Source organism: Anabrus simplex, chromosome 4 (assembly GCF_040414725.1).
Source record: "Anabrus simplex isolate iqAnaSimp1 chromosome 4, ASM4041472v1, whole genome shotgun sequence".
Classification (NCBI taxonomy): Eukaryota; Metazoa; Arthropoda; class Insecta; order Orthoptera; family Tettigoniidae; genus Anabrus; species Anabrus simplex.
Window position 1 is genome coordinate 340,609,266 of NC_090268.1, and position 21,106 is coordinate 340,630,371.

A 21,106-nucleotide genomic window follows, 5' to 3' on the forward strand; every position below is an offset into this window, starting at 1 on the left:
TACGAATTCATATAGGTTCCAATCAGTTGCAAATGCAGTGAGATGCTTGGATTCTTCGGCAAGGGGTATCTGGTAATAAGCCTGATTTAAATCGAAAGTGGTGAAAATTTTTGCATTGGCAAACCAAGAAAAACAAGAGTGCAAATCAGGAAGTGGGACAGATTGGAGGACTACCTTACGGTTCAACATCCGATAGTCCACTACAGGCCGATAACCACCTTGTGGTTTAGGGACCAGAAACATGGGAGAAGAATAGGCTGACTTGGACGGGCGTATCACTCCATCAGCGAGCATTTGATCAATGATAGCCTTCAGGGCTTTCATTTTGGGAGGTGACAACCGGTACGGAGGAGAGCGAACAGGTATGTTATCTGAAAAACTAAGGCGTCATAAGTAACTAATTTGGTGAATCTAGGCGAGGTTAGGGCAGACTCCTGTATGAAAAGCAAATCGGTACATTACGGAAATTTTAGCAGGAACGGAATTCAAGAGTGCTTACCCGAGCAGAGTGCCATCCCCGAAGCCGGGGGACGTCAACCAGATAGGCTGCTCGCAGACAGATAAACCGAGACCGACAGAATTCAGGATACAGAATTGATTCGAACACTGCCTCGCTCACTATATATAGGAATTACTGGCCTTGGAGGCAACCAATCAGCGTGCACGTGTTCCCTATCGCCACCTAGACTCACCAATCACAACCTTACTTTCGATCGCGAACTTTGACTAACATCCTAGAATACGCATGATCGCGAAAGTCGTATTTTTCCAGAATAGACAGAACACACTTTCTAGAACACATACCAACACAGTAACACACCCTGTACAAAAGTTATGTAACTTTCTGGATCTTTCCAGGAACTATAGACAGAATTCTACTATTTACAAATGCCTATGTTACAACATTATACAGTACAGGTTAGGTCATGATAAATAAAATATTATATAGTACTTCGCCAATAAAGTCTTTAAAAAAATTACATTCCACTCATGCTACATAGTTCACTTGTAACAATTATTGAGGGAGGAGATAAAGGTACAAATATAAATTTTACACACTGAGTGAGTTGGCCATGTGGTTACAGTCGCACAGCTATGAGCTTGCTTTCAGGGGATAGTGGGTTCAAATTCCACTGTCAGCAGCTCTGAAGATGGTGTTCCATGGTTTCCCATTTTCACACCAGACAAATGCTGCAGCTGTGCTGTAGTTAAGGCAATGGCCGCTACCTTCCCAACCACGCGGTATTCATAGAAGACCTATGCACCCATAGAAAGTCGGAGTTTGGTGTGCAGTCTCAGCAAACTGAACAGTAGGCCCTTTCTTCTTCTCGGATATGATGAACCAAGTATCGGTACAAGGACATTGTTCCAGAACAAGTAAATGTCCATGCATGCTTTAAATCATTAAAAGCTAACAATTGTTGGCTTGTAGTCTCTCTGCTTTCTTATCTCTATTGCCTGGTCTGTTGTTCTTATTATTGCTGTTTGTTTTAAGTCGCACAGACACAGGCAAGTCTTATGGCATGATGGGATAGGACTAGGAAGGAAGCGACTCGTGGTGATCAGTTACGCCGGAACATACGAGCATAGGGCAGCGGGCTGCAGGTATTCAGTGTACGAATGCAGCGTGCACTATCACGGCTACAGAGAAGTGCACTTCAAGTGACCAACAAGTCTCACAACGCAGTCGATTTCTCTTCATAAAATTAATCATCCAGCCTCGGCTAACCTTCAAATCGGAGACTCTGATTTCATGTGCACCAGCTATTTCTTGTCGTTTAAAATACAGCATTTTGTGAGAAACGGCATATCCAGTGTTGTGTAATGAAATGATATATTTAAGCAGATCCTCCTCTACTTTCGGAAACTAGCCGCGTTTTGGTCCGCGAAGTTCTTTGTGAGAAGAGTCAGACTTTCCTAGAACTTCATGCATAAGACCTAAGCAAAAACATATGCTAGGCACACTGAATATCAATACTCTTCATGGAAACCGATCAGTCAAAACCGCTAATAAATGTGCTGAACAAATATAATAGAAAACTAGATGTATAGATGAAGATGCTTGTAAGTCAGAGAGATACAGAATTTTCAAAGGAAAACCAGGCATCAAAACAAAAAAAAAAACAATATAATACTTGGTACAGCTTTTATGATTAAAGAAAATCTGACAGAATCAACAACAAATTGTATTAAGAAACAATGTTAGGTTTTGGTCCACCCAATCAATACACATGAAGTTCGTAAATTGTACTAACAAATTTTATGTCGCCATCAAAATGAATTTCAGTTCTCTCGTTTAGATCAGAAAACAAAGGTTATACCATCATCAGTGCACATGCTCCTACCAATGAAGATAATAAGAAAATTCCAGAAAATGTTAAGGAATTTTGGGAAATGCTAGAGCATGAATCATCCAAGATACCTCATCATGTAAATTACTAGTAGGAGACTTTAATACACAGAGTGCCAGAGGAAAGAAACGCAGAGACATAATGGGCGACTTTCCAGCTCACAACTGTACAAATGAAAATGGAAAGTCTCATAGGTTTTTGCAGACTATTTGATTTTAAATTTATGTCAACCTTCTTTTTCAGAAAATTGCCAAGAATAAAGAAAACTTGGTCCTTTCCAAATACACATACAGGTTCATATTACTTAGATCATGTGGCAATTATGAAATAGAATTATAGAGAAATCATAAATGTTAGAGTAAGAAGAAGACTGAACATTTACTCTGACTTTTTTTTTTTTTTTTTTTTTTTTTTTACAGAGATCAAAACAAAATTCCAACAATTAAATCCAAACCAAAACTTTCATAAATCCCTAAAATAGACACAAAAGTTTTATCAGAAAATAAGAATAAATTCACCAACAAACTCCATAAGAAATGTATTAGCAATTGGTCAGAGATGTAATAATAGAATTAGCAAAAGAATTTGGACAGCCACCAAGAAAAAGGAAACACCAGTGTTGGAATACAACATGTGATTCAGCGATTGAATGTAGACTCACAGCCTGGCAGCTTTGGAATTCGATGGGGAGAAAAGCAGATAACCAGACTAATTTTGTAGAGATCAGAAAACAAACATCCAAAATCATTTAGATAGACGTAATTATGATAGGAAGTGATTGGAAGAAATAGATGTAGATTTTTAAAAAATACTAGAGAATTCTACAAAGTATTTTGAGTGGAAATACATGGTTACAAACCATTGAATCTTAACTTCAAGTATTCAACAGGGAGGCTGATCACTAATAATAAAGGCAACTGTTAGTTGCTTGCACAGTATTTCAAGGTACTCCTTAATTGAAGAGTGTAACCCAAAAATCTGCTATGTGCCATTTTAAAAAAAATTGTTTTTGCATTACAACCCATCTATGTACCCCTGCCAATTCACCCAAGACATGGCTATGTGCCACACTGGTTAGTTTAGTTCATACACTCATTGCAAGATGGAAGCTCTGCTATGTTGCTCACTAGTTAACCCAGAAGTCTGCTAAGTACTAATAGCTGATTTCAGAAGTGGAGGGAAACAGTTCAGGCGCTTTGCATGCAAATAAGTTTGAAATGAGGGAGAAAAGAAGAAAGGTACTGGGTATAAGTTAAATGTTCAGAAGAAACTGAGAATTAGTAGGAAAGCATACAAAACATAAGAATGAGCTGGTTTTATTTGTTCTGATATTTGTACACTGATATGTTTTATAAGAGACAGTTATCCTGCTATAATTTTTGTGTCCATGTGTGTGATTTCACAAAGCCTATGTGCGCATGTGGCATGAACTTTCTGCAGGCTGGAGAGGTAGTGTCCTGTCCTCCTCAAGTACTAAATTGTATTGACTTAGAAAAACACTTGACACTGTGGAGTAACAATTGCATGGTGCAGAATAAAAACAGGATGATGATCTTCCTTTTCGTTTATCTTGTGTCACTTGGAGTCTTTGACATCATTGAATAAAAGTTCTTAGTATCCGGCCACGGCTACATAAGAACTTGTGTCAAACTAATGTGGAATGATTTGTATTTGAGTTTCTTTCAAATAGCCAACTGGTACTAAGACTGGAACTACCTTTTGACACTTAGCTATGTTTATCATTTCTGACTTTAACAATTTGTAACTTACTATTTATGTGACATACAATGTCATTAATTAAACATTACAATCTAGCTGCAATTGTCCTTCTATTCAGTGTACACTATATTAAATATAAATTTTGAAATGGAAACTCCAGGGATACATTTTTTTAAATATAACTCCTAAACAACTTTTTAGTTAGCACTTAGCAGGTTTTTGGGTTATACTCTTCAGTTGTGAAGAACCTTTAGAAAGATTACATTTTATATTGCCAGATGAGGAGAACTCTTTCTCAGAACCACAAACTGTACAGCAGATAGAACAATATATTGACCATCTTAAAAATAATAAGACATATGATGAAGATGGGGTACTAACTGAAATCTGGAAACTCTGTGATAAATCAGCAGCTAAAGCTTTACATAAAGTTATCACAGATTGCTGGGAAAAACAAACAATACTGCATGATTGGAAACAGGACATAATCCATCCCTTGCACAAGAAAGGGGATAAGACAGACCCCAACAATTAGAGGTATTTCCTTACAGCCAATAACTTACAGAATTCTTTCTAAAGCATTGTTTCATAATAAAAGCAGAATGCACTGTCGGCGAATACCAAACTGGATTTCAAAAAGGTCGATCTTGTTCAGAGCAAATTTTCAGGCATAAACCAATCCTTAGAATCAGAACAATATGTAACCTCAACGGTTTTCTCTTTCATTGACTTCAGGAAGGCTTATGATTCAATAGATAGGCAGTCTGTACTCTTTAACAGAATTAGATAAAAAAATTAGAAAACTGGTTGAACGAACACTCTCAGATAAAACCTCAAGAGTAAGTTTCTGAAGGAACTTTCCAACCCTTTCAAAGCCAAGACTGTAGTTCAACAAGGTGATGGACTTTCACCAATTCTCTTTAATGGTATACAAAATCATGAGGGAATAAGGAATAGGATTACATGAAAGAAACATTAAAGGGATCCATTTGTGGCAAGGAAAAGATAGATTTGAGATGAAATGTTTTGCCTTTGCTGGTGATATAGCAGTAATTTCAGAAAACAAATTACAAGCACCAGGCGAGTTGACCGTGCGGTTAGGGGCGAACAGCTGTGAGCTTGCATCCAGGAAATACTGGGTTCGAACCCCACTGTCTGCAGCCCTGAAGATGGTTTTCCATGGTTTCCCCATTTTCACACCAGGCAAATGCTGGGGCTGTACCTTAATTAAGGCCACGGCCGCTCCTTCCCATTCCTAGGCCTTTCCTGTCCCATCCTCGCCATAAGACCTTTGTGTGTCGGTGTGCCGTAAAGCCACTAGCAAAACAAAAACAAAAAATCAAGCCCCAATAATGGTGGAAATTCTACATGACAGCCATTAAAATGGGTCTTCAAATTTCAGGTGAAAAACTACATATGTTGAACATAGACACAATGGAGAAAAGTACCTAACAACACAACATGTAGATATTCAAAGAGTTCATAAATTTAAATATCTGAGAGAATGGATCCAGTTAAATGGACTCAGTAACTCAACCTGCAAAGAGAGATTGAAGATGAGCATGGCTTATAAACTCACTCAACACCATTACGACAAACAATCAGTATTGTTCCAGGCAAAAATCAGGCCCTATACAACTGTAAATAAACTAGAGGTATTATACGGATCAGAATGTTTTTATTGAACAAAAGAGGTGAACAAGAGAACTGGAAGAGAAAGGAAAATACTTAGTAGTTTTGGGACGCCAAAAGAACAAAGATATTTGGATGAAGAGAAAAAAATGGAGACTTCTACCATGCTATGGAGAAAATTACAGACACTATTAAAAGACGAAGACTACAATTTTATGGTCCTATACAGAACGAATGACGACAAGCTAAGACAAATTTTCATTAAATCTCCAAATTAAAACACACCCCTGGTTGGCTGGAAAAGATATGATGGGATGTATGAAGACTGAAGATCACAGATGACATCATAACTAACAGGGCGGACTTTTGGCGACAGATCACTTCTGCGGATTTTTCTCTTTTCCAAATTTGACGTCAACCTTGTAGAGTGTTATCGGAGGAACAGAGACAGGTTACGAGCCAACATATGAAGTAGTTCTGGGAAGAAAAGAAAAATACTATACCATTGGCACAGGCCAGAGCAAAGTGTAGCTTCCACTGAAGTCCCAATCTCATCCATGGCTGTGACAATATGGAAGCTGCTGGGGTATGGGTGGTGCTGATTAATGACATTCAGAGCACAACCAGTGTGTCTGAGTGTCTTGAAAGGTGTTGCTCATAGGGTTAGTTGTGCTACAATAGCACTGTCTGGCACAGTGAGGAAAGCAATGGCAAACTATCTCACTCCTCGTCTTGCCTAGTACGCCTCATTTTGGTACTGCCATTGGTTTTTTTTGTTTCCCTATAACTGCATAGCCTTTGGTGATTCTATTTGAGGATCCAACCAGCCTCTGGGCTGATGACCTAACAGACAATCTTAGGTTCCAAATGGTTTACAATTGGCCAAATTCTTTAATTTAAAAAAATCTTGTCATTTATTGTTTCTTTACTGTATTCTAAGTTATATGTAGACCATAATCGGTATTTGTCTTAAGAATCAGGAACCACCACAATCATTGTCCACTTGTGCCTCCATCTACTGTTTATTTATTTATTTATTTATTTATTTATCTATTTATTTATTTATTTATTTATTTATTTATTTATTTATTTATTTATTTATTTATTTATTTATTTATTTCTATCAGAAGCAATACATCATATAAATTAATGATGAAGGCTAACTGGTAAAAATAAAAAAATAAAAACGTACTAGAGGTACATTCAAAATAACAATTATACCATATCGGACCAGAATTTGGCAAGATCTCGACCATTTGGTGTGGCCTTCACTAAATCTTGCATGGTGCAAACGAGCATCTACTGTTGAAAAGATGCTATTAATAGGACTGATTGTGCTGCAGTAGCACTTTCTGGCCCAGCCAGGAAAACAGTGGCAAACTACCTCACTCCTTTTGCCTTATACACCTTGTTATGGCACTGCCATTGGTTTTTACAGTTTGTTTTTAAATAACCATATGACCTATGGCGGTGCTATTTGAGGATCCAGCCAGTAACATAACAGACAGGTTTCTAGCTCATGAATAAGATATCCTGAGTCTACATAGCTTTCACTTCTGTACAGCAAATTCGGTCTGTGAACATAGTGATGAAAGAATGTTGTCTGAGAGCTCCCTTCTGTCTTACAGAATACTGTTGATTTCAGGTGCTAGCTCATTTTGTTAACTTTGCTACAACTCAGTTTGACTTCACTTACTAAATGGGGGAAACAGAAATAAATGCATTTCACTCTCTCCACTACCTTCCTGGGATTTAGAAAGAAATTTTCTTGTGAGGCACAACTGGTGGGATTTCAGCAGGACATATCAGATCAGTTGGATTCAGGAGGTCAGTTAGATTGCATAGCCATAGATCTTTCCAAAGCCTTTGATAGAGTGGAACATGGAATATTATTAAAGAAATTGGAGGGAATAGGATTGGACGTAAGGGTTACACGTTGGATAAAAGCATTTCTAAATTCAAGGGTTCAGAAAGTCAAAGTAGGAAATAATGTATCGCAGGAAGAGAAAGTTTGGAAGGGAATTGCACAGGGTAGTATAATCGGTCCGTTACTTTTCTTAATATACGCAAATGATTTAGGGAACAATATAACATCAAAAATAAGATTGTATGCAGATGACATAATTGTTTATAGAGAAATAAACAACATTGAGGATTGTTCAGAATTACAAAGGGACCTTGAAAGTATCCAACAATGGGTTGAAGAAAATAATATGAAGGTTAATGGAGGCAAATCAACTGTTATAACTTTTACAAACAGGAGCTTTAAAACTGAATTTGAATATACTTTGGATGAGGTAGTTATCCCAAAAGATGGCAAGTGCAAATACTTAGGTGTGAGATTTGAAAGTAATTTGCACTGGAAGGGTCATATTGATGACATTGTTGGGAAAGCATACAGATCATTACATGTCATAATGAGGCTACTTAAAGGATGCAACAAAGAATTAAAAGAAAAAAGTTACTTGAGTATGGTTCGTCCATTATTGGAATATGCAAACAGTGTTTGGGATCCTCACCAAGAATACCTAATAAAAGAAATAGATGGTGTGCAGAGGAAAGCAGCAAGATTTGTAACAGGGGATTTCAGGAGAAAGAGTAGTGTATCAGAAATGTTAAAGGAACTTGGGTGGGAAACTTTAAGTAAGAGAAGGGAGAAAACTAGACTTACAGGATTATATAGAGCCTATACAGGAGAAGCAGCATGGGGAGATATCCGTGAGAGGCTTCAGTTGGAAAATAATTATATCGGCAGGACTGACCACAAATATAAAATTAGAAGGAATTTTAGCAGAAGCGATTGGGGTAGATATTCATTCATTGGGAAGGGTGTGAAGGAGTGGAACAGTTTACCAGGGGTAGTGTTTGATCCTTTTCCAAAATCTGTACAGATATTCAAGAAGAGAATAAACAGCAACAGAGAAATTAAATGAAGTGTTAGAGGGCATTCGACCGGTGCAGGTTATTGTAAATAAAAAAATGTGTGTGAATAAATTAATTCCATCCCCTGGTCTAAGGAGTTTGGACAGCCAAAGTAGTGGACTGCCTGTAGGGGTGAAGTACAGTGGGGACTTCGAGGGCCCTGGGACCGCTACGGTAGCTGTGAAGGCCCTTCAGGAACTCTGAAAAGTGGTGGCAAAAGGGGCTCTGGTTAAGACGCAGCAGGTCGTTATGCTACTTAGGATCCAGAACGGGTAAAAAAAAAAAAAAAAAATAGTAAATAAATAAATGCAATGTAAATATTAATGTTATACCAGTTTTATGGTATCATTTGAAGCAATTCCACATACTGTATATCAGTTGACTATATTTGTAAGTAGTACAGGAGATATTATAATTAGAATTTTGTAAACAATATAAATTTATTAAGGATGAGCTGTGTGTTTAATAGAAAACATTGTTAGCGTAAATTGTATAATATTGTATTATAGGAAAAATTTTCTTCTCTTGTTAATTTAATATTTAGTGCTTGACAATAATGTATTTTAGTGTACCATTTGCCACCGAGGTAGACACCTCATTTGCAAATAAAGAGATTTTGATTTTGATTTGATTTGAATACACACCCAAAAAACTTGAAATGATAAATTATTTCATTTCCTACATAATATTCAGTCCTAGGTTTCTTTCCAGTTAACATCACTTGAGTCTTTGAAATTCTTATTTTCATTCAGTGACGCCTAGGCTATCTATGACAGCTGTTGGTGGAACTGTGGAGGATCGAACCAGCCTTCGGGCTGAATATCCAACAACAACAACAACATATCATATCACTGCCGGACTCCATGGCTAAATGGTTAGCATGTTGGCCTTTGGCTTAAGGGGTCCTGAGTTCATTTCCTGGCCGGGTTGGGGATTTTAACTTTCATTGGCTAATTCCTCTGCCGCAGGGGCTGGGTATTTGTGCCGTCTTCATCATTAGAATTCGCCTTGTCGGCCCCATCCTCACAGAGGCGCCTATATGGCATCAATTTGTAATATCTGAAGCCAACTCTTTTCAGTTTTGACTCGGTTAATTTATAATTGTTAGGCTCTTCATTCTGCCAAAACTTAACTTTGAGTAAATAAATTTATAAACTACCTGAAAGAGAAATCATATGGTAACAGTATTACGCCTTTTTCTTTTTCAAGTGTAATTATGTTACCATATGTTTTCTCTTTTTCAGATGTAATTCTGTTAGCATATGTTTTCTCTTTCAGGTTGTTTATAAATGTATTTACTCAAAGTTAGATTCAGCAGACTGAAGAGCGTACAGTTATAAAATAAAGATATGGCATCAACTCAAAAGCCCTGTACTAGATCTCTATTGTCATGTCACCTGCATTCCTTTACAAGCTCAAAGAAATTGGATTGCAAGCTTTCAGCACAGTCTGCCATTAATAAGCACTACAACAGACACCGCTGTCGGCTTTGAATGTTCCTGCTTAGTCACGATGGACACAGGTGTCCACTGGCTCAGAATTGATTATGTTCAGTTTTCTGCTTGTAAACCGGATTTGGCAATGTTGAGTAACTGTTAATCCCTTCAGTTATAATTTATGCTGCAGGCTCTAATATCATACATTTGGGTACATGAAAATGTATTTTGCAGTGAGGTATGAGAAAGTGTATTTTCCTTAGTGTGCAGCTTGCTTGTCATTCACCATCCCATATAAATACAAAGTGAACATTGATATTTTGATACAAACAGACGAATTAGGCAATGGAAATAGGAATTGTAAGAATGCAGGGAATTGTCACGAGGAAGTGTTAACAGCCCGAAATGACAGGCAGGTGACAGTTCTGCTACTACTAGCTCAGGTAAAAGAAACATTTTACTTACCCTATTCCAGTGGTTGAGAGTCAACAACCAAACTGAAGAGAGAGAAGGACAGCACTTCTGTGCAATGTGTATGTACTTGTAATCCAGAATTATCACTCCGCACATGCTTCCCTCATGCATCTCGCTCTGTTGCCCTCTTCTCTCACTTCCTTATCCCTCAGGGGTCATGAGCTGGAAATAAAGCAGTATTTGGCACACGTGCGGTTAGTGCCTGCTTGCATGTCCAACATTGCCCCAGCAAACACAAGTTTCCTCAAGTACAAGTGTTAGAGGATGGTGCAAGGGGATAATTTTTGTATGAAATTATTTTAGTTGTCAGGCCATGGCATAAGCCAAACTGCTTACTCTTTTCCACTTCGCTGAATCCCTCCCTGCGATTTACATGGAAGATTATTTATTACTTTATTTACTTAGCCCGTGCTTCCTGCATCTAAGCAACATTTGTTGTAATTTTATCTAATAATCTTCTTTCATTTCTGATAATTGTCAAAACCTGCAAAAATGTTTTTGACACAGTTCTCCGAGATGTCTTCACCAACTCCACTCTGAAACCCAGGTTCACCAATATAACGCAAGAAGATATACATTTTTTCTTCATTTGTTAGTGCACCACCTCTTGTTTCTTTGGAGTGGAATTGTGCCGGCTGCTGAGGCCTGTCCACTTCTCTTGGGCAATGATTAAAGACTGATAGATGAAATGAAGTGATATTGGAGAGTGTTGCTGGAATGAAAGATGATAGGAAAAACTGGAGTACCCGGAGAAAAACCTGTCCCACCTCCGCTTTGTCCAGCACAAATACCACATGGAGTGGCCGAAATTTGAACCACGGAACCCAAAGGTGAAAGGCCGGCGCGCTGCCGTCTGAGCCACGGAGGCTCTTCAGCATGCACCTTACTGGACCTTTATAACACTCTGTAATGAAGTTGAGATGATTCTCTGCAAAGGTTATATAATTTTCTTTTCTGATTAACCACCACCATTACCTCTGCCTTGCTATTGAACTTGACACTATCACTTGGAATCACCTACTGAGTTAGCTCAAGGAAACATGAGCAGGCGCTTACCGGAAAGTGTGTCTGTTTTATCTTTATTCACCAGAAATCTGGAGCGCCCACTCTGCTACTCGAGCGACTGGAGTGTGTGCACAAGGTCACAGGTCTGCTGTGAGTGAGTGCTTCCGACAGGCGGTTTTTACTCACCTCATTGCAAGTGCCTGCTCTAAATTTGCGAGTAAAGAGTGTGTGCTCATTTTTATTCACACCACCCAATAACTTAAGTTGGAATGAGCATAACTCAGATGTAAAGAAAAAATTATTAGTGTAATTGGGGTACTAAAAAATATTGAAGGACTATGGAATAAACAACCAACACTTAAAATCATATATACCTCCCTCATTCATTCACATCTTATGTACATGAATATAATATGGGGAGTGCCCAAGGAAATGCTCCGCTAACCATTCAGCATGCTCCTTGAAAATCCACAGCCTGTTTCCAGTCATCTGACCGGGTCAGATGAAGCCCCATCTTGCGGTGAGGATAGGTCTTATGGCGACGATGGAATAGGAATGGCGTAGGAGTAGGAAGGGAATGGCCGTGGCCTTAATTAAAGTACAAACCCAGCATTTGCCTAGTGTGAAAACGGGAAACCACAGAAAACCATCTTCAAGGCTGCTGACAGTGGGGATCGAACCCGCTATCTCCCGGATGCAAGCTCATAGCTGCGCGCCTTAACCGCACGGCTACTCATCCGGTCCTGCAGATCTGGCTCTTTAAAAATTTCATTCAATTGTCAATATATTATTTTCATCATAATTAATGTTTGTTATTTACGTTATAGGCCTACCATTTTCCTCAATTTATTAATGTCGTAATATTCAGGCTATGGTTTCCTACCTTTCAGACGGCCGATGGTAGGGTTATTCTCGCCCTGCATCAGATTCATCAGCCACATCTCCCATTATTTTAACAATATACATTTGTTTCCCGTACGCTTTAATTCTACTTTATATTTCAGTCTTATTTTCATGTTTTGTAATTTTTTATTAACAGTTGTTGGACGGAAATTCTTCTTCTCCTTCTGCCACTTTTCCCACCTCTGTGGGGTCCTGGGTGCGAATTGTGTCGTACATGTGGATTTGGCCCTGTTTTACGGCCGGATGCTCTTCCTGATGCCAATCCTAGATAAAGGGATGTAATCAGCTAATCACTATTGCGTGTTTCTGTGATGGTTGGTAGCATGGTGTGTTGTGCGAATATGAAGAGGAAAATATTGGGACAAACACAAACACCCAGTCTCCGGGCCAGAAGAATTAATCAGAGGCAATTCAAATCCCCGACCCAGCCGGGACCCCTCTGAACCGCTCTGAACCGAAGGCCTCAATGCTGACCATTCGGCCAGTCAGACAGTTGTTGGACGGAAATGTTAAATTTAGCGAGTAGTTCACATTGAACTGCATTTATTGCACCTGTTTTCTTGTGCTTCTCATCCGGTAACTGTGACTTTGAAAACATAATTGTATGTTCCTTTAAAATGGAGATAAAAGCAGACTGGAATTCCACACTGTCGTCTGCCATGTTAAGCATTGAACTACCCGGAAGTCATCGAAGTGTTATGACAGTCTAAGGTGTTATATACATGGCACGTGTACGACCTTGATCAGTGACACTGAGTGGCTGCTGCAGACACTCGAGTGTACGCTGTGCTTCCGCTCTATAATTTTATTCGCCGCAAATGCAGAGTGGAAGCTCATTGTCAGGAAGACACTTGGGCACTCAGCGAGCACACGGTCACTCGCTTAGACTCATTTTTATTCACACCACCCATTGTCTAAAGCCAGGCCTAAATATGAAAACTGCTTTATTCTTTCAATGGGCTCATTGCCAGTTTTTACTACATTACATGTATTTATAATTTGTGTTTGTTTATGGAATATCATGTAGGCCTATTTTGTTTTTGAGGTGCTGATTACTATATTTTTTGTTCAGCCATGATGTTAGTATGTCCATATCTTTTTGCATATACTCCATAATCTTTTGTTCGCAACTGCTGTCATAAAATATAGGCCAAAATATATCATCTGAAAACGGAAATATCTTACCAATAAACTCAAGATAACCTATATCTAATAAATATTAGAAACAGTAATGGTCCCAGCACTGACCCTTGTGGGACACCATGTTTAACATTGTAGATGGGCCCTTTAGTTTCATTGATATTAACATATTGCTTCCTATCAGTTAAGTAATTTTTAAACCACTCAAAGGCTATTCCTCTAATTCCTGCATTTGCTAGTTTATTAAGTAGTAGGATATGGTAGGAAGGGGAGTTAGGGATTGGAATAACTTACCAAGGGAGATGTTCAATAATTTTCCAATTTCTTTGCTATCATTTAAGAAAAGGCTAGAAAAACAACAGATAGGGAATCTGCCACCTGGGCAACTGCCCTAAATGCAGATCAGTAGTGACTGAAGTGTGTGTCAGATGTCTTTTTAATTTTGGAACCCTTAATAGTCTATTTCTTTATTGTACAGTGTGTTGTAGAGTATATTAATCTCTATTTATACTTATGTACAAATCTCTTTCCAGTGGACTTGAGCTCGTGGCATAATAAAATAATGGAAGAAATGAACGTTGAATATGAAGATGAAGAAATAGAAATTGAAGAAACCATTCATGTTAGTATAGCAGCTGCATGTTTTTATCATCATCATTATTATTATTATTATTATTATTATTATTATTATTATTATTATTATTATTATTATTATTATTATTAGGATAACTTTTACATGATCCTGCTGTAAATTGTTTATATTTCATATATACTACCTATTTGTTGTAGATGAAAAAAGTCGATACAAGTTTTGTTGAGCATGAAAAATTCCTAGGTGGGGTTCTTACCATCGGATGTGTTGGGCAGCCGAATGTTGGCAAATCATCTCTTATGAATGCAATAATGGGAAAGAAGGTAAATTCTCAATACAAGAGTTATTTTAGAATGAATAGATACTGCAGAAACTGAGTATTCATCTTATCTGTAATTTGTTTTCCAGGTTGTGAGTGTGTCTAAAACACCAGGCCATACAAAACATTTCCAGACTATCTTTTTGACTTCAAATGTCAGATTGTGTGATTGTCCTGGTCTTGTATTTCCCTCAAGAGTCCCCAAACCCCTACAGGTAAGACTTGCTTAAATTTTATGTTAATAAAGAGAAAATGCTTGGAAATTTTTCTTTTTTTTTTTTTTTTTGCTTTACCTCGCACCGACACAGATAGGTCTTATGGCGATGTTGGGACAGGAAAGGCCTAGGAATGGGAAGGAAGCGGCCATGGCCTTAATTAAGGTACAGCGCCAGCATTTGCCTGGTGTGAAAATGGGAAACCATCTTCAGGGCTGCCGACAGTGGGGTTCAAACCCACTATCTCCCAGATGTGAGCTCACAGCTGCGTGCTCCTAACCACACGGCCAAATCGACCGGAAAATGCTTGGAAGTAGAAGGGAAAGAATCCATATTCATTTCTGAGCTGAAACTGTAATGTTCATTTTATATTCAGATGGCAGTTTCTTTCGTTCGTGTATTTCACTGTGATATTTAAACTTACCTTTTACAAGTGTGTCTGAGAATAAAAATATATTTCAATAAAAAAATTTCTTGACTTATACAATACTAAAAGACTAGATTTCACTTTAACATGAAAATAAAATTTCATCCAGAACTAACTTCTGACTTCATGCTACTTTATTGCTCGAAAGAGTACTAGTACAAGAATTACTGTATTTCCTGTTGCAGATTTTAATGGGTAGCTTTCCCATTGCTCAAGTAAGAGAACCATTCTCAACTGTTCGTTTCCTTGCTGAAAGACTCGATTTACCTCATCTTCTGGCATTGCAGCATATTGAAAGAGAAGATGAGTGGACATCAATGGATATTTGTGAAAGTAAGAGTTTAATTTATTACCATCTTGAAGTACTTGGAGAATTCACTTACTCTTTCTTTTGTGTTTTTTGTGGGTATCCCATTTAATCCAGAGCCTTTTTTGTTGTTGAAACATTTGTCTGTCTGTTTCACTCTGACATTCTAATATTATTGACTCTGTAATTAGATGTAAAGATCTATTTCACATCTGTTTTAGGCTGGGCCTTAAAACGTGGATTCCGTACAGCTAGAGCTGCAAGATTGGATGCTTATCGAGCTGCAAACCATATATTGCGTATGGCTTTGGAGGGAAAGATCTGCCTTTGTTTCTATCCTCCCTTTTACACTGTGAAGAAAGGTTTGTTATATTGCCTTACAGTAAATGCTTAAAACATCCTAGTAATCAGTTCAGTATGTAATGTAAATTTGGTTGATATTTATATTCTTAAAAATCTAGTTTCTTCTTCTTCTTCTTCTTCTTCTTCTTCTTGTTTTATGACCGCAGAGAATCACTTTAGTCAGTACATTGTTCAGGTCTCTTTGAAAGGATTGTTCGGGCTTGCAGTCCTCCCAGTACTTCTTCAGGCGCTCCGATCTTCGTGCCCTTTCCTCGGTTGAAAATGTGCATGTTGGTTTGTTTCGTGTAACAATTGACTGATTATTGCAAAACAAAAATCTAGTTTATCATATAAAATCGACAATTTATGAACTCCAGTTCTGGAGATAAACAGTAAAACCTCGAGGCATCGTTTTTCAAGGGGGATTGACAATGGATGTGGGGAAAATGATAAATCTGGGTAACATAAAATAATAGGGGGAAATCAAAATAATAAAACATGGGTACTGTATTTGGACATTTTTCTTTATGTAAATTTCATAACAAGAACAACAACAACAATGTGTGGCCTCCAGAGAGGCCAGGTGCAGTTCTTTAGAGTTGACGCGTGATGGGCGATCTGTGCATCTATGAAATTGTGGCCCTACCTAAGATGAATTTTAATGCTGAACGTGTGCCTGCACATACGCACAGCCCCCGAACTGTCAGAATTAACCAAGGAAATTTAAAATCCCTGACCCAATCAGGACCCCTTGGACCAAAGGCCAGTATGCGGTAACCATTTAGCCATGGAGCTGGACATGCTCACGCTATACATAACGGCATCAACATATTGACGTCACAATATATGCAATGAACATAAAAAGCATAACTTTTACGCCATTTTGTTTCAATTTTTTTATATCTTAAATAATTGAAGGTCGGTTCTCTTATTGCAAATTAATTATATACGTGGATATTACGGCGATAACATGCATTTTTGTAAAGGTTCCATAGGCCCTTTGCGGACGTTAGGTTAGATATCCAACACGTTGCGGCTCGGACGATATTACAGAGGTTAGAAATTCAACACGGTGTGTCTCTGAAGGTGTCACAGCAGGTTATGCGAGGCTGTGAGCTTAGGAACTAGTTACAAGACCAGTCTAATGAAAAGACTATTGGTCTGGCTTGTAACGACGCAACAAAGCAGTCAACAGGCCTCTAGCAGCCCACACACTCCACAAGGTACAATTAATCACCCTGTGACTAATTAAAAAGTACCCAGCGCACACCATGACAATTTTAAACTGAATAATTTTCTCATTTACAATGAAGGTGGCAGCCCTAGCCGGCTAATAGCAACAGTACATGTAATATTACATGTAATAAATATCATTTTTGGTCCGTATTGATGATATTTGATTGGAATAACAACAGTAAGTTATTTGTTAAATAGACCACCTAATCAATACAAAGTCTAGTCTTGAATGATTTACATAGATCTGTTAACTAATAGTGGTACATATTTCTCCTTGTATGAAGGCATCATCAGCCATTGTCTTAACCTTAAATTGAAAATAAGCATCTAATTAACATGTAATAATGAAATTAATTTTTAAAATCTTGAAGAGATTTGAAGTAAAATAACATTAAAAATAACAATGATGGTTTAAAAAATGTACAATGTGATGAGTTACAATGGTGGAAGTATTAACAAAATTAACATTAGAAGGCTGCTATAATAAGTACAATGGTTCATGTTTGTGGGTTACTGTAGTCACATCCTAGTTCGTGAACCATGGGCAACGGCTGAGTGGCCTAGTAAGTGGTCCTGAGAGTCGGGATACCAGTTGCTATGGAATGGGAGTGGACATCTCGGACATATTCTGAGTCGTGGTCCTCCTTGTGCTCAGGCAGCTAGGACTATACAATCCACCGGTGGTCCATAACCGGTTAGAGGAGAGATCCTCACTTGGACCATGTGCAAGTAGGGCAGCATCCTGCTTCATGAATCGACCGAGCTCAGAACATTTTAAGCAAGCCTCGGACCTATGGGAGTAACGGAGTCCCACTCCCATTTGACAGGCGAGGGACTCCTTGGAAACAACTTGGCGAACGAAATGGAATTCGATGGGGAGCTATCAATATTAATGGGGCTTATGGAAGAAAGAAAGTAGAACTGGCTGAGTCAGCAAAGAGGATGCATCTGGATGTGCTAGGAGTAAGTGATATTCGGGTAAGGGGAGATAACGAAGAAGAGATAGGAGATTATAAAGTGTACTTGACGGGTGTTAGAAAGGGAAGGGCAGAGTCTGGGGTAGGGCTCTTTACCAGGAATACCATTGCACGGAACATAGTTTCTGTTAGGCACATAAATGAGCGAATGATGTGGGTAGATTTGTCAGTTGGAGGAATTAGGACTAGAATTGTGTCCGTGTATTCACCATGTGAGGGTGCAGATGAGGATGAAGTTGACAAGTTTTATGAAGCATTGAGTGACATCGTTGTCAGGGTAAACAGCAAGGATAGAATAGTGCTAATGGGCGATTTCAATGCGAGAGTTGGGAATAGAACTGAAGGATACGAAAGGGTGATTGGTAAATGTGGGGAAGATATGGAAGCTAATGGGAATGGGAAGCGTTTGCTGGACTTCTGTGCTAGTATGGGTTTAGCTGTTACAAATACATTCTTCAAGCATAAGGCTATTCACCGCTACACGTGGGAGACTAGGGGTACCAGATCCATAATAGACTATATCTTAACAGACTTCGAATTCAGGAAATCTGTTAGGAATGTACGTGTTTTCCGGGGATTTTTCGATGATACAGACCACTATCTGATCTGTAGTGAACTAAGTATCTCTAGGCCTAAGGTAGAGAAAGTGAAATCTGTCTGCAAACGAATAAGGGTAGAAAATCTCCAGGACAAGGAAATTAGACGGAAGTACATGGATATGATTAGTGAGAAGTTTCCAACAGTAGACATTAAGCAGGTTCAGGATATAGAAAGTGAATGGATGGCATATAGGGATGCTGTAGTAGAAACAGCCAGGGAATGCCTTGGAACAACTGTGTGTAAAGACAGGAAAAGGCGAACATCTTGGTGGAATGATGAAGTGAGAGCAGCTTGTAAACGTAAAAAGAAGGCTTATAAGAAATGGCTCCAAACAAGGGCCGAGGCAGATAGGGAGTTGTATGTAGATGAAAGAAACAGAACGAAACAAATAATTGTTGAATCCAAAAAGAAGTCATGGGAAGATTTTGGTAACAACCTGGAAAGGCTAGGTCAAGCAGCAGGGAAACCTTTCTGGACAGTAATAAAGAATCTTAGGAAGGGAGGGAAAAAGGAAATGAACAGTGTTTTGAGTAATTCAGGTGAACTCATAATAGATCCCAGGGAATCACTGGAGAGGTGGAGGGAATATTTTGAACATCTTCTCAATGTAAAAGGAAATCATCCTGGTGGTGTTGTGAACAGCAAAGCTCAAGGGGAGGAGGAAAATGATGTTGGTGAAATTATGCTTGAGGAAGTGGAAAGGATGGTAAATAAACTCCATTGTCATAAAGCAGCAGGAATAGATGAAATTAGACCTGAAATGGTGAAGTATAGTGGGAAGGCAGGGATGAAATGGCTTCATAGAGTAGTAAAATTAGCGTGGAGTGTTGGTAAGGTACCTTCAGATTGGGCAAAAGCAGTAATTGCCCCTATCTATAAGCAAGGGAACAGGAAGGATTGCAACAACTATCGAGGTATCTCACTGATTAGTATACCAGGCAAAGTATTCACTGGCATCTTGGCAGGGAGGGTGCAATCAGTCGTTGAAAGGAAGTTGGATGAAAACCAGTGTGGTTTCAGACCACAGAGAGGCTGTCAGGATCAGATTTTCAGTATGCGCCAGGTAATTGAAAAATGCTACGAGAGGAATAGGCAGTTGTGTTTATGTTTCGTAGATCTAGAGAAAGCATATGACAGGGTACCGAGGGAAAAGATGTTCGCCATACTGGGGGACTATGGAATTAAAGGCAGATTATTAAAAGCAATCAAAGGCATTTATGTTGACAATTGGGCTTCAGTGAGAATTGATGGCAGAATGAGTTCTTGGTTCAGGGTACTTACAGGGGTTAGACAAGGCTGTAATCTTTCACCTTTGCTGTTTGTAGTTTACATGGATCATCTGCTGAAAGGTATAAAATGGCAGGGAGGGATTCAATTAGGTGGAAATGTAATAAGCAGTCTGGCCTATGCTGATGACTTGGTCTTAATGGCAGATTGTGCCGAAAGCCTACAGTCTAATATCGTGGAACTTGAAAATAGGTGCAATGAGTATGGTATGAAAATTAGCCTCTCGAAGACTAAATTGATGTCAGTAGGTAAGAAATTCAACAGAATTGAATGTCAGATTGGTGATACAAAGCTAGAACAGGTCGATAATTTCAAGTATTTAGGTTGTGTGTTCTCCCAGGATGGTAATATAGTAAGTGAGATTGAATCAAGGTGCCGTAAAGCTAATGCAGTGAGCTCGCAGCTGCAGTCGACTGTATTCTGTAAGAAGGAAGTCAGCTCCCAGACGAAACTATCTTTACATCGGTCTGTTTTCAGACCAACTTTGCTTTACGGGAGCGAAAGCCGGGTGGACTCAGGATATCTTATTCATAAGTTAGAAGTAACAGACATGAAAGTAGCAAGAATGATTGCTGGTACAAACAGGTGGGAACAATGGCAGGAGGGCACTCGGAATGAAGAAATAAAGGCTAATTTAGGAATGAACTCGATGGATGAAGCTGTACGCATAAACCGGCTTCGGTGGTGGGGTCATGTGAGGCGAATGGAGGAGGATAGGTTACCTAGGAGAATAATGGACTCTGCTATGGAGGGTAAGAGAAGTAGAGGTAGACCAAGGCGACGATGGTTAGACTCGGTTTCTAACGATTTAAAGATAAGAGGTATAGAACTAAATGAGGCCACAACACTAGTTGCAAATCGAGGATTGTGGAGACGTTTAGTAAATTCACAGAGGCTTGCAGACTGAACGCTGAAAGGCATAACAGTCTATAATGATAATGTATGTATGTATGTATGTATGTATGTAATGTATGATAAAACATCAGACTGTTATTGCTATAAAAATAAAGTTGACTGTCCGGCAGTTACAATTAGAAGATGGCGAAAAATCATATATATTCAAAATAAAGAAGAGAGAATAAAAGTCGAAGGTTGGTCGAGAGATCCAAAATTAATCATAATCTTGAAGATAAAAGACTAAAGTCAGAGGCATATGGTGAAGTTGTAGAACACATTGAAGATATGAAGTTGTAGAATAGAAGTTGAAGAACAGTTTTAAATT

The 21,106-nt window shown here is 38.6% G+C and overlaps 1 protein-coding gene across 1 annotated transcript in view; it reads left to right on the forward strand.

Annotated features, from left to right (window-relative positions):
* The window catches only part of Ns4 (Nucleostemin 4), a 129,709-nt gene that overhangs the window by 100,502 nt on the left and 8,101 nt on the right, over positions 1-21,106 (forward strand). The window contains exons 7-11 of the mRNA XM_067146531.2: positions 14,116-14,204; positions 14,372-14,497; positions 14,583-14,708; positions 15,321-15,468; positions 15,664-15,804. Coding sequence (XP_067002632.2) covers positions 14,116-14,204; positions 14,372-14,497; positions 14,583-14,708; positions 15,321-15,468; positions 15,664-15,804 — 630 coding nt within the window. The remainder of the gene's footprint in view (positions 1-14,115; positions 14,205-14,371; positions 14,498-14,582; positions 14,709-15,320; positions 15,469-15,663; positions 15,805-21,106) is intronic.